The sequence below is a fragment of the Lepeophtheirus salmonis genome, chromosome 6 (assembly GCF_016086655.4).
Source record: "Lepeophtheirus salmonis chromosome 6, UVic_Lsal_1.4, whole genome shotgun sequence".
In the NCBI taxonomy this organism is placed as follows: Eukaryota; Metazoa; Arthropoda; class Copepoda; order Siphonostomatoida; family Caligidae; genus Lepeophtheirus; species Lepeophtheirus salmonis.
The window spans coordinates 9,203,708-9,222,793 of NC_052136.2; the positions used below are offsets into that span (position 1 = coordinate 9,203,708).

General features: G+C 31.5%; 5 protein-coding genes across 6 annotated transcripts; 2 read left to right on the forward strand and 3 right to left on the reverse strand.

The window, feature by feature from the left end:
* Nucleotides 1-446: 446 nt before the first annotated feature.
* PIG-C (phosphatidylinositol glycan anchor biosynthesis class C) lies at nucleotides 447-2,146 on the reverse strand. The gene is made up of 2 exons (XM_040714315.2): nucleotides 1,581-2,146; nucleotides 447-1,452 (listed from the first exon to the last, which is right to left on the reverse strand). The coding sequence occupies exons 1-2, from the start codon at nucleotides 1,874-1,876 to the stop codon at nucleotides 969-971; spliced, it is 780 nt and encodes a 259-aa protein (XP_040570249.1). The 5' UTR covers nucleotides 1,877-2,146; the 3' UTR covers nucleotides 447-968.
* Nucleotides 2,147-2,364: 218 nt separating this feature from the next.
* On the forward strand, nucleotides 2,365-3,443 carry Gas41 (YEATS domain-containing protein 4 Gas41). Its single transcript, XM_040714316.2, has 2 exons — nucleotides 2,365-2,907; nucleotides 3,021-3,443. Exons 1-2 carry the CDS (start codon nucleotides 2,455-2,457, stop codon nucleotides 3,267-3,269), a joined length of 702 nt encoding a protein of 233 aa, XP_040570250.1. The 5' UTR covers nucleotides 2,365-2,454; the 3' UTR covers nucleotides 3,270-3,443.
* LOC121119609 (vesicle transport protein GOT1B) lies at nucleotides 2,933-5,249 on the reverse strand. Of its 2 annotated transcripts, XM_040714319.2 has the most exons (5): nucleotides 5,095-5,249; nucleotides 4,050-4,141; nucleotides 3,715-3,975; nucleotides 3,499-3,611; nucleotides 2,933-3,405 (listed from the first exon to the last, which is right to left on the reverse strand). In XM_040714319.2, exons 1-4 carry the CDS (start codon nucleotides 5,117-5,119, stop codon nucleotides 3,567-3,569), a joined length of 423 nt encoding a protein of 140 aa, XP_040570253.1. In that variant the 5' UTR covers nucleotides 5,120-5,249; the 3' UTR covers nucleotides 2,933-3,405; nucleotides 3,499-3,566. The 2 variants fall into 2 exon arrangements, with proteins under 2 accessions (XP_040570253.1, XP_040570252.1); XM_040714318.1 differs by lacking the exon at nucleotides 3,499-3,611.
* LOC121119606 (protein-L-histidine N-pros-methyltransferase) lies at nucleotides 4,148-5,098 on the reverse strand. The gene has a single exon (XM_040714314.2). It carries the CDS (start codon nucleotides 5,084-5,086, stop codon nucleotides 4,202-4,204), a length of 885 nt encoding a protein of 294 aa, XP_040570248.1. The 5' UTR covers nucleotides 5,087-5,098; the 3' UTR covers nucleotides 4,148-4,201.
* Nucleotides 5,250-5,677: 428 nt separating the features above from the next.
* On the forward strand, nucleotides 5,678-19,085 carry CngA (Cyclic nucleotide-gated ion channel subunit A). The gene is made up of 5 exons (XM_040715558.2): nucleotides 5,678-5,838; nucleotides 16,090-16,230; nucleotides 16,290-17,575; nucleotides 17,651-17,763; nucleotides 17,839-19,085. The coding sequence occupies exons 1-5, from the start codon at nucleotides 5,836-5,838 to the stop codon at nucleotides 17,946-17,948; spliced, it is 1,653 nt and encodes a 550-aa protein (XP_040571492.1). The 5' UTR covers nucleotides 5,678-5,835; the 3' UTR covers nucleotides 17,949-19,085.
* The last annotated feature ends 1 nt before the right edge of the window (nucleotide 19,086 follows it).

Below are 19,086 nucleotides of genomic sequence, written 5' to 3' on the forward strand. Positions count from 1 at the left end.
ATTTGATTGCAAATAAGATGGGATAAAATTATTTATATTTGAGATAGAAATGAAATGTTGAGTATTATATTAATATTAAATTGACCTTTTTAAAAATATGATGAAATACCTAAATGTTTATCTTTTTATTAATAAAACAAAGGTTGTGAGTATCTATATTTGTTAGACGTAAGCTATTTTTTAATTACAGGTACTTGATCTAAGCATCTAGTAAAATATATCATTGTTTTTTGAAGATTCCATTCCCAGCTGATAACTGATACTGACAGTTGATACTGACAGTTTTTAGTAAATATAGTCGACAAACTGTGTACTTGACATGTATTTCCGTATTATTATAAGTATATCTCTTTAAATCCATTCTGATCTTTCTCTATATTTCTTCGACATATGCATTAACTATGTCTGAATATTACATATTAATTAAATAATTAATATTCATGTCATTGATTTTGAAACAAATAAAACATTTATTACATAACATACTAATTGGTAATTGCATTTTAGTTTTTAAGTACATAAAAAATTGTAAAAAACCCTAATAATGCCTGTTTATTTTTTACATACATAAATATCAAAACAAATAGTTAGCATGAGTACCAAATGTAACTAAAATAATATTTGTTTTGCTAGAAAAAGAGGCAACATTATTTATAAAATTATAATTAATCAACTTTGTAATTTTGACAATACTTAACAAACTTAGTATTTTGGTTAAGTGACTATGCAATGGGGAAGAAATAATTAGAAAACGTTTTTAAGGAACATTGAGACTGATTGAAAGTTAAATAATTGATTTCTTTGTACATGCATTTGTATAAAAATTATAATAAATCTGGATCAAAATATGAGGATAATTAAGAAGAGCATTGAATAACAACTTAATAAAAGGAATCAAGAAATTCCACAACGGGTATACTTAGCGATTAGATTTAACAATGTACATATTACGTCAGTATAACTAATGATCATAGTGATTTATCCACCACTTGTCTTTTATCCAGATGAGGAACAGCCTCATCCCATGGTCCAGACATAACACTCTTATACATCTGCCATCGGACATATAAAATAGGACAAACAAATGACACAAAAAGGAGGAGAATGAGTAATGAGGTTATTTTATAAGGATAAGCTGTAAATTTATAGGGAATAACGAGACTGAGAATACAGAAAGCAACGAAATCTTGGATCAACTCCACTTCAATTAGGGGAATTAGAACAAATATGAGAACAGCAACACTTAGCAAAAGAAAAGCTTCATAGCTGGATTGAAGGCGAGATGCCAAACAAACGGATCCAAAGAGGGCAGCGCATAAACTAAGCCTTGCATTAGCAAACACAACGGATGAATCTTGTGTCAGTTCATAGCGATGAGTGAGAAGGTGGACAATGAAGGCGAGGCAACTGGAGGTTTGGATGGAGTCCGTGCTCACTGAATCTGTGAGTTCTCTAATAAAGAAAGACAAATAAATAGGAAATATTAATGAAAAGTTAATTACACACACTAAAAATTAAATTAGTCATGACTCATGAGTAACTAAGTGTTATTATTAATGACGAATCAAGAATGCTCTAACCTGAGTATAGGAGACACGCCATATCCAAAAGCGAGAAAACTGGGTCTAAGTGGTAAAGCCATGAGAATGAGTGGAAGAATGAAAGACGAGGATTTCAGATTCTCTTGCGTGGAAATGAGGAAAAGTGCAACGTTCAATATTTTCCGTGCTACTCGACGTCCACCTAAAAAGCACTCCATGGCACTGTAGCTTCGGTGTTCCTTATAGATCCACACTTGGTAATCCGAACTAAATGCCTCTGGATCATTTTGATTGTCCGGACTAGACCTTTGATAGAGGCACACTGACGCACTCATTCTCTTTCAGGAAAATGACGTCACTTATAGCTATGGGACTTGCATCATTCACATTCATTCTCCTCAAAAATGACATGGTTTGTGGTCATCATATTCGGACATATTCGGATCATTGATCAAGTACAACAGCCAGCACTCATCAATGAAGAGTTGGATTTAGGCCAACAAGACATATTCATGTCCTGAATATTCATTAATTTGATTAAACGTATAAATAAATCATGAATAAAAATGATATTTTCAGCGAATTGATCATCTCCATTATTTATTGCATAAGTAAATAGAATGGAAAAATATAACGTAATTTATTAAAGAGTACAGCAGAAGTTGCAAAACTATGGATGTCATAATAAATAGTAATAGATAAAGAATTAATGTAGATAAGATTGAGTGATATTTGAAGGTTGCGTAAGTGTTCATGTGAAATTAAAATAAGATTTCATTTGGTACCCCTACGTACTCTGTGTTTACATTTGGTTTGATTATTATTTATTTACTACTCGACATCTCGGCTCAAGTAAATACTAAATAGTAGACTGTCGTCTATTAATATTTATTCATTGCGAAACACAAACGGAATGAGTGGATCCGTGGATAGTGGGATAAATCGTCTAAAGGGCAATTTGATAGTAAAACCCATAGTATATGGTAATATATCTCGCCATTTTGGCAAGAAGCGAGAGTCCGATGGGCACACCCATGACTGGACCATCTATGTCAAGCCATTTAACAACGAAGATATGTCAAACTACGTGAAGAAAGTGCAGTTCAAACTCCATGACTCCTATCCTAATCCCAATAGAATCGTAACGAAGCCCCCCTATGAGGTCAGTGAAACCGGTTGGGGAGAATTTGAAGTCCAAATAAAGATCTACTTTAATGATCATCCCACAGAGAGGTCCGTGACGCTCTACCATGTTCTCAAGCTATTTCATACCTCCTCTTCCAATTCATCTGAAATTTTATTACAAGGGAAAAAAGCAGTCGTGTCCGAGTATTATGACGAAGTCATTTTTCAAGATCCCACTCAGGTCTGTGTATAGGTAGTTTCATACATAAATATCAAAGTTTTTATTATTTATCACGTTTCACTTTACACATTTAAAATTATCATCCTCTATATATATATATATTTGTTTAATAGTATATCTACACATTATTAACGACGACACGACCCTTCACGCTTGATGCGTACAAGCATGAAACAGACTTCGAGGAAAGAAGGTCAAAAACCAAGGAATCCATCAAAACAGGTCGATCAAAAGTTCAAAGTGAAATCGCGGAGCTTAAGGATAAATTAGCGCTTGCCAAAGAAACCATTAGTAAATTTAAATCAGAACTCATCAAGACTCAGGAACTTCCCGATGATAGTCAATCCGATATTTTCTCGTAGAAAAAGGAATTATATAATTGGAAGGGAATTTAGAGTAAAAAAGAGACTTATTAAATATTGTTGTTTTGATTTGCGAGTAAAACCAGTATTATCATATCATATTCTTATAGGGCTCTCCGGCAAACCTGTCCACATACTGAAACATAACGAAATAAAGTGTATATATTAAAATGAGCTATATTAAATTTCCGTCTTCCAATCCCCTCCCAAAAACTAAGGTTTTACTTACATTGCTCAAAAATACAGACAAGATACTTAAGTAATAAATCAGGGGGTCATCAACAAAATAACAAATTATTATTTAATATTATTTCTTCCTTCTCCTGCCATTTGCTCAGCAATCTGCAATAAAATTATAACAGGAGATAATGAAGAATTAATATTCTCATCAAACGACAAACGGGTGTAAGCATAAAAAATCTTAGTTAGAAAAGTGTTATATTACCGAACTTATTCCGGGAAGACTTAAAAACGTTCCGATAATTGGTATTCTGCGGAGGAAATTGATTGCGACAGGAAAAAATCCGCTGAAGAGAGCAATGAAGCCGTAGCATTCGATGAGCATTCCTATTTTAGGATATCCGAATAGCACGATTAAAATGCCACAAAAAAATGAGAGCGATCCCTTAGCTTTATGCCATTGGCAAAAAAATTTAAAAGTTCTTTCCAATCCGATCACGAAAGAAAGCCCACTGATGAATAAAATCTATAAGCAAAATTATATTAAAAAAAAAAAGATTTGAGACTGGATTAAGTTGTGAAACATGAAGGGAAACTCACATTTCCTATTGCGAGAAGGCCAGTATCAAATAAAAATACAACACCCAAAAACAGAAAGGCGACACCGAATCCCGCCAACCCGACACCGATTTCTAGAAAAAATATATATTTATTTCAAGTATTGCACATGCAAAACAATGATGAATAAATCATTATCTATGGGTAAAAATAAAAATGGAGTCATCTATGGAATATATGGAGCGACGCAGATCTCCTTCACATAAATAAGGAACACGAGAATATGCTTTGAGAGCAAATCCTTCTTGAGCAAATAGCTCGACCACTGAACTTACATGAGCCCCAAAAGACTCAGTAGAAATATTTAATTTTTGATTAGGCATTGTAGAACTTCCAAACTCAACGTAGGGATGGAAAGGGTATACAAGGGCTAATATGACTACTCCGTTTGGAGATAGTGATTTTTTAATTGTCTTTATGATGGATAGAGGTTCGGCGCATCGGTCAAGAAGATTAAAGCAAGAAATTGCATCAAATGGTCCACTATCTCCCCAATGATCTTGATCCAAAACAGTGAATCCTTTGGATGTGAGAAGGGAGCGCATGATGGAGGAGGCTTCAGTGGCGTACATATCCGTAAAAAGAGACTTGAGACGAAGAGTCACCTCGCCATCCCCAGCGCCCAAGTCGATAATACTGCGATATTCCTGTGCTGGCAAAAGCTGAATGGTTTGTTGAAGAGAGAGAACAAACATGGAGCCTCTCTGAAGTAGTCCATTCACGTCTGTTTGAGAGTAAAAGATCTTCAAACATGGAATGGCAAGGTTGTGATACACTTGGAACCAAAATCGATCTGACTTCTCCACAGAAGCCTTCACAAAAACCTCTGTCTCACTATCATAACTCAATTGAACAAAAGAGGATTCCGGGTTTTCAACTCTATACCACGGAGTTTTATTATCAGAGCGGAGTAATTCTTGATCCTCATGGAATTTGTTCACTATCAGCCGGGATGAGCGACTTCCGTAAAACGCCATAACCCAGCCCAAAAGAAGAAAGACGAAAAAACGATTTCCCATTCACTTACTTTGAAAATCCGTGACTTCAATCATTTCATTGAATTTGCCGATGATATGATTGATATGAATTGATCCTTAAGATTGTTTTAAACTAAGCTAAACGGCCACGTCAGTTATGACGTCATCTATAGCCACATCTTATTTTCTTGAAATAATAATAATATTACCTGTTATTACTTATTACTATTTCAATGGTGTTTAAGCTATTTTTTAGATTAATACTTATTTATAAAAAAAATATTCAGCAGCTTGCTTTCGGATCTTATGAATAATCTGAATAATAAGTCAGTAAAATTTACAAATACTCCCATACAAAAAAAAGTTAATCGGTTATATAAGATGCTACATGCGAGGTCATCCATTTTTAATTCAATGACTTTTAATCTTATAGTGAAATTCCTTATAATATATTTGAAACGTTATTTTGATATAACTATAACTATTGCAAACACAATATTATGAACTTCATAAAATTTTGGTAAATAATATAAAATAATCAATATTAATAAATTATCTGACTAAAAAATATTCAGTTGGTGTACCTGAAAGAATCCTTACTATACATTTGCTGATTATTACTCAATTTTCTCTGTCTGGCTTTTCTTTCTTTCTAGCTCCTGTTGAATCCTTCTGTCATTTTTGTTGTTTTATACGTACGTCAAATTAGTGTTGATAAGTGATATTCTTCAATTCTGGTTTGGGTTTCCCTCAAATAATTAATTATTCAATTATACAAACATTAATTCTTAATGGTATTATTCGTATATATACAACATACTATAAAGTTGGGATATTTTTATTTTTATATAATAAAAAGAAACATACAAGTAGATATTTAAAGAAACCATTCAATGTCCTTCATAAAAAGTCATATATATTTATGATTATGCTAATAAATAATATGAGTATAACCCCTAATCATTAAAGGTGTGCAAAGAATATCGTTGGAATATTTTTAAGGGGTGTCATTTGCTTTTGCTAGATTGACTGTGTTCTTCATTTAATTCATAAATATCAAAGACACTTTACATTTTAAGTAGATTAAGGATACAGTAAATTACGAAATTAATGTTAGTTCTTTATGAGTTATTTACATATAATTAATTGCATGGTTATTTACGCTCTCATCTCTGGATTACATTAAATCTAAATTCCAAAATGCAATATGTATAAGACTATCCTTTTAAATAGAAATCAATGCTGAAGGGATTATTTTTTTATTTTTAATCAATTTGATGAATTTACAATGTTCAATTCGAAGGGGTTTTAAGATCAGTTTATTTGTACGTCTTTTCTCATAATATCCATTCTACGTCCTGTTTTGTATAATTTCCTTGTGTGTAAAAAAGTGCATCAAAAATTGTAACATCTTTTCTTGGGTTTGTATTAGTCATAAATTCCTCTTTTATTTAAAAAAAAAAAAAGAAGCTTTTAATCAAATAAGAAAGGAACATTTTGATATTTTTTTAGGTTGTCACTTCATACATTTTATACACTGTAATCAAAAAATGAGATGAAACCTTGTAAATGAAAAAGTTACTTGTGATCGTAGGTCAAGGCGGTGGACTTTTCCTAAACAATACAATGTTCGAACTAAGGGCGTTTCTAGAGCCGTTTTTTATCATATATATATATATATACTGTGTACAAGTTGCAACTTGTATAAGAAAATGTACAAGTTTGAACTTGTATAAGAAAAATGTACAAGTTGCAATTTCTTCTTTTTAAAATGTATTATTATTACAAAATTGGGCATTCTAATTATCAAAGTACATTAATACTATCATTTCATTTTGATCTATTAAAACTAAATGGCTATTACATTAATTAAATACCCTTGATTGTAAGGGAGGACCAAAATAGTGTCTTATTTTTTTTTCTTGTGAAATACGGATGTCTTTTTTTCATATTTTACAAACGATAAAATGCAATAGAAATTATAGGTTTTAAAATTTGAATAAACGTCATCTAAGAAATATATTTTATAACAAAAAACATTTAAAAATTGTCTTCACCAATAAATATACCTATAGAAAAATTCAAAATTAGTTAAAAACCATCTTAAGAAAAAAAAGAAATTTCTGGGAGAATCAACCCCTCCTCAAATAAAAATCCTAGTTACAGGCAAGGCCGGTTTTTAAAGTGAGCAAGGCTGATCTCTATTAAAATTCGAATTTAATTATTAATCTTGTTATTTTTTTATTTATTTTTAGAAAATATTTTGCGTGGTATCCCTATTCATTAATCATTACGTTAAAGTGCCTATGCAAATCCGGTTTTAGCTTGAGCGGGGTTCTAGGTAAATGCAAATGTAAATTTTTATTAAATGTATTCTTAAGAATAATTTAATAAGCCCGTTATTTTAGAATATACGTTTTATTTCCTTTATATTTTTTGGGATAATGTTTTTTTATTAAAACAAAAATATGTCTAGTCATTGTATTAAAAACATCTACTTGGTCAGAGCCCTTATTCTTCACAATCAAGGCTGAAACTTAAGAATTTACCCCCATGAAATTACCCCTTATTTTTTCACTCATAATTATTTGATAAAATTAAATAAGAGTATTACTTATTATTAGCAGACAATTAAAATGTGGTACAACGCAAGGTTATATTTCTATTAACCTTGATATAACGATTATTAAATTACAACTTATATGATTTCATTGTATAAGATGCTAGCCCAATTATATTTGGAGTTTTATCATCCTTCGATTGAACACCGATAGCTAAATATATAATTAAGTAAGAATTTATACGTATATGTAGATATATATAGTGAAAAGACGATGTTTGATATTTACACTAATGGGTTAGAGAAGAGTTTGAAATTTCTCCTTGAGGGGGAGGGAAAATTGTATTTGTTTACTTTCTACAGCGATGTCTGCATGAAGGGAACTGTAGGGCATAAAAAGGGTAGAAACCCTTCCCAAATAAAGGAATTTTTCTCTTGTTTAAAATTTATTGTTTTGCAAGAAAAAAAATATCTAAGAATAGGAGTAAAAAATTTTCAAGCATTTCTTTTCTAAAAACAAGGTCCAAATTATGGGGTGAAGAAATTTTTTTAATTAAAATTTTTTTCTTCATAAAATTAAAAAAAAAACCCAAAAACATTATCCTGCGAACGCCCCTGTACTAAGTATATAAAATATATAAGTTCATTCAATAATCTTAAGGGTTTTCCCCTGGTCTTTCCGCAACCTCCGCCTATGATCCAGTGGAGGAATGCAGAGCATGTGTAAAATTTAGCGCCCCTTAGCTACAGATTTTAAAAAATCTGTATAAAAAACTGCATTTAGGGAAATTTTAGATCAAGTATTTTGCACAAAATATATTTGAGATTTTCTTTAGGGGGCCTTCAGAATATTATTTGCCGCCTTTAGAAGATTTATTTTAATTTTTTACTACAAAATTTCAAATCTTTGGTTTAAAATAAACAAAAACTAATCATTTTTTTTTTTTTAATATTTTCTTAATTTGGCGTCCTATAAAATATTCATCAAAGGGGATGGGGATGCATCCCTTGACCCACCTGCTACTGCTTATATGGATTTATGGAAATATATCTCTTTATACTCTACTTAGAATATCTTTTCCTACCGAACATTAAAGTTCATGTTGTTTGTGTATCTTTCTTCATTTGAATTTCATTAAGTAAATGGAATGTGAATTTATCGCATTTTTTAAATCTATTTATAATTTTTTTCAGAAGAAAAAAAGAATGAATATACATTATCTTCCAAATCTATAAATATTCAAGTAAATTGTTTCGATATAAACTAAAATATTTGTACTTTTTTGTGAACAGTCCACTTTTAAGTACATACTGTTATCTATATTAACAAAGCAAAAAATTTCTGTCTGAATACATGTGTTCGCGTCTAAAACTGAACTCTCTGAAATTTTTAAAAATAGTTAAATAATTATGTAATTTTTAGAGTGGTCGACGAATTAATTTATTTAACATGAAAGATGGGAGTCTTAGATACATGTCTATTCAATATGGCCGCCCATGTTCTCCACTACCAACTCCAGCCTGGACCAGAACTTGCTGCATAACTTGGCGATGAAGCTCTGGTCGAGGTTGGCTCAGGCATTCTTGAGGGCAGACTTCAGCTGGTCCTTGGAATTATATTGGACTCCAGACAGCATCCCCTTTAAACGCCCGTGTTATTGGCCACCATCTCGCCTTGGCTGAAGGGCGTCTCATCACTGAACAAAATGACGACATCGGCTGGCTTTTTCTTAAGCTTGTTGAGAAGAATCTTCGACCTTGCGAGGCGTTTTTCCTTGTCTACAGGCTTGAGGGCTTGACGAGGGGTTCTCTTGTAGACCTTAAGGCCAAGATCTTTCTTAACTAGCCGGTCCATGGTCCTTCTGCCGACGTTGAACTCCCTGGAGAGGCCGCTGACGGTGACCTTGCCTCGACAAACTTTTTCACGGCAGCAACCATTTCGTCCGACCTTCGAGGCCTTGACTTAGATCTTGTGGTCGCCTTAGGAGTCCCTTTGCCTACCACGCTGTAAACGGTGGTGCGGCTGCAGTTCAGAACCTTGGCAATTTCAGTGGGAGTTTTTCCCTCCGCGGAAAGTTCCAAAATTGCGACTTGACGTCTCTCCATATTATTGGCTTTTGTTCCACTGTTGCTATTTAGATTTTGCTGGAGTTTTGTTTATAACTAGTCAAGACCCTTGCCTCGAAGTATAAACCGGGTTCAACTCAATAAAATCACGAATATGTGCATGGCGTAAAATTTAAAGGAGTGTTCAGTTTTAGACGCGCACACCTGTATAAGAAAATAAGTCAACCGGCGCAGTGTATGTAGTGTTCCATACTGTATATCATAAACATATATTAGCCTAAGAAATAATAATGCAGTCGTATTAATGAAATTTGGAGGACGTGTGCAAATAACATCGAGCGTGTATACAGGGTGTCTGTATATAGTGATCCCTGATGTGTATCATATACATATTTTTTATCTAAGAAATAATAATGTAGTCATAAAAAGGAAACACAAATGTCGTTTGTATGTAGCATCGAGTCTTTATAGTTAAGACTCAGTCAGGTAGCGCTCTAGAGCCTAAAGTACTTCCTAGCTCATAATATATAGGCTTGAATATATGTTTTTTATTCTTTAATTAATTATTATTGGTGCTCTCCTCCAAAACATTCTTCAAATTTTCTGGGTGACCACGTTAATTTTTGGTTTTTTTTAACAAACTGGTGGATTATATTATTTTCATCCATGGATATTATTTTACTTTCAAGATTGTATTGAGTAAAACACTTGTAAGCGTGTTCATGAAAAACAGAGAGTAATACTAATGAATTTCTTGGGATGTTATCTTCTATATTATTAAAGTAAGATTAGTTTATGACTAATTACTCTAAGTAATACCGGGTACTACCGCTAGTTAATATATATTATTCAAAAATTACAGAGTTAGTCATTCAATAAAGAAAACGAATAAAGGTTTCTACTATTATTTTTTTTCTTAAATTGAATCATTTGGAATTAGAGATGTCATCCAAAAATAAAAGCAGAAGCCTTGTAAAACATACAGATAAAAGATTTAAAAAAAAAATATTATTACGGAATTCGTTTTGACTCTTTAATGCAACCTCGATTAATTTTCACTTGTGGGTACAGGCAAGGACTACTAGAAGACTTCTAGTAGTCCTTGGCAAAAGTCATTATTTTTGCTTATTATATTCTCGAAGCCTTTTTTTTTTCTCTTTGGATCGGTTGATAACATTTTTGATTTAAAAATAGTATATTTACCATTTTTTAAGATATTAATCCCATATTTTTCTATTCTAAATACGATTATTATATCTTTTAAGAATACTACACCTATTTTTAAAAAACCAGTCTTGAACCATAAATATCCATAACAATACTATATAATACAAGTTGACTATGTTAATAATATGAGTTTCAAACAACGCCACAAACTGATTGCTGAAGCATTACTCTCTGACTTAAATTTTGTATTGTGTTTTTAATTCCAACGATTGTTTAACGCAACATTTCACAAACTTATCTAGTAAAACATTTGCGTATACAGTACACAAGTGCAAAAATTCCATTTAAGAGTAGGAGGGGACAATTAAAAGTAGTCATATGAGAGAGATAACAATACCAAGGGTGACTGTATATTGATTGTTTTTTTAGAACAGGGGCCCTAAGACAAAGATAAAAGTGTGGGCCCTTTCCTAAAAGACCCATAACCTCCCGTAAAAAGAAATTTTTTCGTGCATGTGCTGCAATTTGGTATGAGGATCATGCAATTCTTGAATGTTCCATGTATGATCAATATGTTAATGGTGTCATTTTTTGGCTATTTTAATACAAATTACTAAAATATAAGTATTAAGTAGCACATTATAAATTTCAAATGCCAGAAGTTATATTACTTCTTAATATATAATAATTTATACCCATGTAATTTTAATAGATCGAAATGAATTTATAGTATCAATGAAAAGTTGGTAATTAGAACGACCAATATGGTAATTAAATAACGCATTTTATAACGAAGAAATTGCAACTTATACACGGCATATACGAGTATATATATATAAGGGGCACGGGATATGACGATTTAAATAAAATTAAGGGACCATAGCCCTCCTGATTCCTATGGCGATTATTTTTTTATAGCTCTAAGTTCAACTTGAAACAATGCTTTACACCAATAAAAAAATATTATAGAAATTGCCATGATTAACAGAATTGAGCCTTACAGTTTCCTTCTGCTGTAATAAAAAATACTTTTATGTTTAACTGTGAGAGTCTTTGCTATTTGAATAAAGTTAGTAAGGGATGAATAAGTATTAAATGTATTGTTGTTAAAATTTTGTAGGTTTTTAATTATATTAGAGTTTCTATCTTAGTTAATGTAGCTTTGAGCGAAATGAAGTATAATTTTTAGAAATTTTATATTCTTTTTTTAGGTACAATTACATTTTTTTTTATATAAGAGGTAAGAAGTTTTAGGTTTGTGAATTACATTATTTAATTTTTGTTATCCCCAATTATTGGATTGGGAGTAGCTTTATTAATTTGTTTATTTTTTGTACCTAGGTACAACTTTATTCTAATTCAACTTTTCTTAATGATACAATATAAATATATATTTTTACACCATAGTATTGTTTTTTTTAACCATGGAACTGTAAATTTAATTCATATCACAAATCTTATATACAAAATCTAAAATATCACCTGGTTATGGAGTCCTCGTTCTTCTAAATTTATAAAGCATGCACGCTATTTGTATTATGATAACATTAATATCCTCTTGATGGGGGCCAATATAGATAAAACGAAAAAGATTTGCTTTTAATATAACTCTGTATCTCTCATACAATATCTCTGACACTCGACTTCTTATCTCTTCAGTATGCTAATATTTTGAGAAAAAAATTCCAGGGTTTTTTTTTCAATTTTACAGTAAAAGCGGGGTTTTTTATTCATCACTCTGTTTTATCTCTATTGGTATATGTATTAGATAAATCACTTGTGGAATCCTTCTCTTTCTTTCTTTGATCTTTCCTTTTTTTTTTTTTTTTTTTTTTTTTTTTGAGAAAATTAATTTCAAATTTTGTTTTTATAAATAAAAGAATTTGGAGGGGGCCCGTATTTTTTAGGCTAAAGAGTGGGACCTAGGACAAATACCACCACTAAATGGAAATAATGATTTCCGCTAATACATGTGTGTATCCGTTAAAAGTGTGGTATATCATGAAGGAAAAATAAGTTTTACACGATTTTGAGTATGGATTCATCATTTATTTGATTGTTTAAGAGATCATATTCGTACAAACCTTATTTTAATCCTTATCAAATCTTTCACTTCTTCAATTGTTTTCTAAATTGAACTATTATTTAACATTTATATAAAACGAAGGCGTTCAGTTATTAAACACTAATAAATGTCTAAAATAATTGAATTGCAAAGGGTTTCAATGTACACTTTAGAAACACATATGGCCTATATATTTTGCAGTCGTTCGAAATAGTTGAGCAATGATCATCAGGGTAAGATTATCACTTGTGTGTGTCCACATTATGTAATGATCATGAGATTATTGGAGAGCCGACCCTTTTAAGTAGTAGTAAAATTCCTGTAAATATGTGTTAGGACATTCAGAAAAAATCTATGTACCTAAACATTAAATTTAGAATTAAGGGTGTGTTTGTACAAAAAAGAAGTGCGTAAGACTAGACCAGTGGTTCTGAAACTTTGGTACTCGAGCTCTCCCCCTAGTGGTACGTAGAGGAACGTCATAAATACCCGTAATTTGATAATTATGTGGAGAAAAACGCGTGCAAGGAGAAGGGAGGAGAAAGACTTATGTTATCATTGTTTAAAATAATGATGTGATTATCAGGTGCCTGATTTATTATGATTTTTGAGGGTATAACGAAAGTATTTATTAGCAAAATGTTTAATGAAGATATAAAACGTATAATGGACTTAGACGTTTTTTATCTGTTACAGTAGATTTAAAAACGTCACACTCCATGAAATTGTAATTCATTATGAACCATATATTCAGATGAAACGACAAAGTAGAGTATTTCGAAATATATTTGAAGTTCCAAGTTTAAAAAAAAGGCTTAAATTAAATATAATCTACATACTAAAAAATAAAACATCATACATTTATGTTAAATATACAAAATTAAAAATTAGAATCATATAACTAATAATAACAATAAATTATAAATACAGAATATTGAAATAATAGATTGATCCAAATAATATTTTCTTGTTCTGACTCAAATTCAGTTAAATATGTCATAACTTTAAGTTGTTAAACACAACCCAGACGTGGAGTTTAATAAAAAAGATAATCACCCTTTTTTCCTAATGTGGAAGTTGCTATATACAATTGTGCACATTATAGATATATCTCTACCCATGAGATCTAAATAATTATTAATAATAAATTGAATGTCCAAATCATAAAATTAGACAATAAATATACTAATAAATAAAATGTTAGAATTAAATCCATCGTAAAGATTTAGTGCAAAAGCTAATTATGGTGTAATGTCCGGCGATATTCTCCTTATTAAGGGTATCAAAAAGATCCCCCCCCCCTTAATTTATGCTTGTATAACAACATACTATTATCATGAAGAATACGTACAATTACTAATTATAATGCTACACCCAATGTAATTACCCCCGTTGTTGTGACCCTTTAAGCAGTTGTGTTTGCCTTTTATGAGTTTTTTGAACACCATTTCTTGGGGCTTATCAACCATAGCTAGTCCTTAAGTGATAAAAAAAGTAATATTTATTGACTATGTAATATTGGAAAACCTAATGATCACACCCAAGTCTTTAAATGAAGAAACTATTGTCAGGCAAACTAGTTGCAAACCATCCAAAGCTACTACTCCCGTTGTTGTGACCATTTAAAGCACTTATTTTTGCCATTTAATGAGTTATATATCATAATTCTTGATAATTTTAGCTAAAATAGAATCATATTTAATGATTAGATTTTTAAAAAAAATGAATACTTACTGTTAGATTCCATTTCGTAATTTTGGTGTAAATGACTCTAAACATGCTGAAAATTATCTTAACTTCACAATTTACAATGGGGGTATTTTTATAAATGACATCATTACCAATATCCTCCATTAATTAATGATGGATCCTCGGGAAGGGAAGAATTTATACGTGTATTTCTCCATAAATTTTTGAACGTAGATGATTAGCAATGGATAAGGTTATATTACATGCAATAAGCATCTTTGTGAGATCAAAGTTAAAGTCTGAATTGATGTATTCATCGTTAACTTGATTTTATACATGAATATTCATACTCTTGTTATGAGATGAGGATAATTAGTGGCGTGCAATTCTAGACAGGGGACTAAAGGCACATTTACATCGATAAATCCGACAAGCCATATGTTTCTCATATGGTAACTATTTTCCAAATTCTTGGGCCTCCATTTTCAGAAATCCAGACAGAAGGCGATGTTATTTCAGGCATTTTATTCAGTTCTCTATCGACTATCAGTATCTAATATTATATTAATATTGAATAATGGAGGTGGGAATTGATAACGTTCTTGATAGAGGAAGATGTTTATTATTTGATCAATGATGCCATAAGTATTTCTTCTCTTCTCCTAGCACGCTTTTGTATTCTTACCAAAATTATCACCCTTATAATAAAATAGGTTAAGCCTTCGGTTACTATATATTCCGTTAGACATAATGGATGTAAAGTTAGTCCCGTAATCAGAATTATACCTAAAGGGAGATACTTTAAATTTTAGGAGGGATCATAACCGTGACTAGGATTTTGATTTGTGGGCTAACTAGCTTGTAATGACATTTTATTTTATTCTCATTTTTTAAATGAGACCAAAATTTGGAGTATTTAAAAAAAAGAAGGGTATGGACTTGTCCAAGGTAGTTGATCAGAGGTCTGGAGAACACATTAAAAAACTAAACAATTGCTAAATACAAGAATTTAGAATGTGATTCCAATTCTGCAATTATAGTAGAATAATATTTAAGTTATGTTTATATATATAATTTAGTTGAGAGGGTATCATTTTGGGCGATCATATACCCCTAATGTTCTAGTGGAAACACTTGGAGATCTTGGTACATAACACACACTCTAAAAAGTTTGAGAACCACTTGAAAACAATCGCTCAGAAAATCGAAATATGATGGGTACATACTGTAATTAGAGCTAAAATATCTGAGGAAATTATATTTACGAGTTGATAAAATAACATTAAAAACAGGGAGAGAGGATATGAAAATTTCCTACCAAACCAGTTTCATGCCTTCAAAGTATAATTATGTCAATAATATTTACAATCATGCATAAAATTCATGCGTTTATTAATACAACATACAAGCTTAATATATGTATAAGCTTATGTAGATACTAGGAAATTGCTTTTCAAATGAAAAAAATTATATTTAACAAAATCATCTTTATTCCAGCTGGAGTCAAATCACACAAAAAATACACTTAAAATGAATTACTGTATGTCCAAAATCAAATCATGGAGTAATGGAGGGGTGAAAAAGATTAAATCAACAAATGAAATCATCTTTGATACGAGTAAACCTTATTTCTATAAGGTAAAGACCCACAAAGAAAATAAATACAGTTCTAATTTGGGTAATCTCTTATTTTTCAGTGGCTCTCCATTGTCAATTTGGTTGTCCTCTATAATATTATCTTTGTGATTGGTCGCTCAGTTTTTTGGGAACTAGAGAATTTAATACCCATAGGATGGAGGATTCTTGATCACACGTCAGATATAATATATATGATTGACATTTTTGTTAGAATGCATGAAGGATATTTAGAGCAAGGACTCCTGGTTAGGGATTCGACTAAATTACGAAAGCGTTATTTAAAATCAAAATATTTTATCCTTGATATACTGAGTATATTCCCCATGGATATTTATTATATATTTTTATCGGATACTTGTTTTGAAACAGTACCTTGTCCGGTCATTGCACGACTCAATCGAGTTCTTCGCCTTGATAGAACGGTAGAGTTCTTTGAAAAGACTGAGACCAGAACCAATTTTCCAAATGCTTTTCGAATAACGAAAGTTGTACTCTCAATATTAGTGTTAATACATTGGAATGCCTGTATATTTTTTGCAATTAGTTTTGCAATTGGGTTCGGCGTTGATGGATGGGTTTATCAAGGAAGTCCCAATTTAGCAACACAATATATATATAGTTTCTATTGGTCCACGCTCACTCTCACAACAATTGGTGAAACTCCTCAACCCGCTGCAGATATCGAATATCTTTTTGTCACAGTGGATTTCCTCATTGGAGTTCTTATTTTTGCTACGATCGTTGGTAATATTGGTTCCATGATCACAAACATGAATGCCGCTCGAGCTGATTTTCAAAATAAGATGGACGCTGTCAAGCAATATATGGTTTTTCGAAAAGTGGGTAAGGATCTAGAGAATCGAGTTATCAAATGGTTTGACTATTTATGGAGCAACAAGCAATCCATGGATGAAGAGTCAGTTTTAAGCATGCTACCCGATAAACTCAAAGCCGAAATTGCAATTCATGTTCATTTGGATACACTCAAAAAAGTGAGAATATTTCAAGATTGTGAAAAAGGTCTTTTGGTGGACCTTGTTCTTAAATTAAAACTCCAAGTATTCTCTCCTGGAGACTACGTTTGTCGCAAAGGGGATGTTGGTAAAGAGATGTACATTATCAAAAGAGGAAAACTTGATGTTGTTGCAGATGATGGGAAAACGGTCTTCGTTACTCTTGGGGATGGGGCTGTCTTTGGGGAAGTGAGCATTTTAAATATTCCAGGAAATAAAACGGGGAATCGAAGAACTGCCAATGTAAGAAGTGTTGGCTATTCCGATCTATTTTCTCTTTCAAAGGATGATTTATGGGATACATTGTCAGAATATCCAGAGGCGAAAAGAAAGTGAGTTTAGTAATTCAATATCCTTAATCATAATTCATCTGTACATTCTTTAAAAAAAAACACAATTATAATTAGTCTTTTAGAGAAGGGGAAACAGATCTTAATGAAAGACAATCTCATTGATGAAGATCGTGCTCGACAAGAAGAAGCTGAACAGGAGTCCATAAGCCAGAAACTACAGAGATTAGGTAAGGGGGTTTGAGTATTTATATACTTTATATATATATATATATATATTTTTTTTTGCATGAAAATTACTTTAGAACTTCACATTGACGGAATGTCTACGCGTTTGGCTCGACTGTTAGGAGAATACTCTAGTTTTCAACTTAAGATTAAGCAACGGCTAACTCGACTGGAGAAAGATAATTAATTAATCAAATATCATATAATCCCATTTACATATTATATTAACCCGTTAGGACAGAAGTGTAGTTTGTTATTTTTTTTTGTTAATAAAGCAAGGTTTGTCTGAATAAACATATGTATGTACGCACTTGGGTGATTACAGTTACAACAACTCTTGCTTCCTTCAATTTAAAAGGGAATTAGGGCATTTCATTATGTGACCATGAGATACAATTTGAGCATTCAGTGAGTTGATATAGTTTGAATGAATTTGGTGAAACATATGTTTTTTATGAAAAAATCTTACTCGTGAAAAAGACTTTAAAATAACAATGATTCTACTTGAGAGCCATCTAGTGAGAGAAAAAATTATGATTGTATATAATCCGTACAGTCATTTTTGATCAACGAAATAAGAATGTAGTCATATTAATGAAATTTCGCAGGCGTTTTGCATGTAGTATGGAGCACGCACATCATATTAGAAAGAAAAATGAGTATATTTATGTATCAATATCGGTCTATTATGGTAACTACAACAGATGAAATGCCGTAGTTACTACGAACAACCTCATTTGAGTCGCTGAAGTTCCATCATAATTCATAACCTCTTTTAAAGAGACAAAATACCTGAAGTTAAAAGTAGGAGGTGTGTGACTAGAAAATTATAGCTATCATTTATTATTTTCTTAGTTCTTATATTCTTCCATCTTAGGCTAGGAGTGAAGAAAATAAAAAGATAGCTAGGACCGTTGAATGGTAAAAAAGATCGGACCTATAAAAAAAGGACTGAAAAGTGGGGGGAGAGACTGATTAGGAAATTGGTCCTAGAACCGATCCAACACTAATAAGAATGGTATGCAAAAATGAATGTAATCTAGCAGGTTTTTAGATCAACTCTAGTCTATACCAGAAAATATTAGTTGACTTATTTTTAGCATCGAGCGTGTGTAGCCAAAGCTCACAGAGGGAGTACTTTAGTTTCTATACTAAAGTGGTTCATCACGTAATATAAACAAAATTATGAGCTGTTATTATTATTTTTCAGACGAGAATAGAAGCTAACTCGGAAATTAAATTCCAAAACTTTGGTCTTAATGGGTTAATTATAGATGTAATTTAAATGTTCATTTAAATAAAAATACACTCGAGTTAAAAATAAT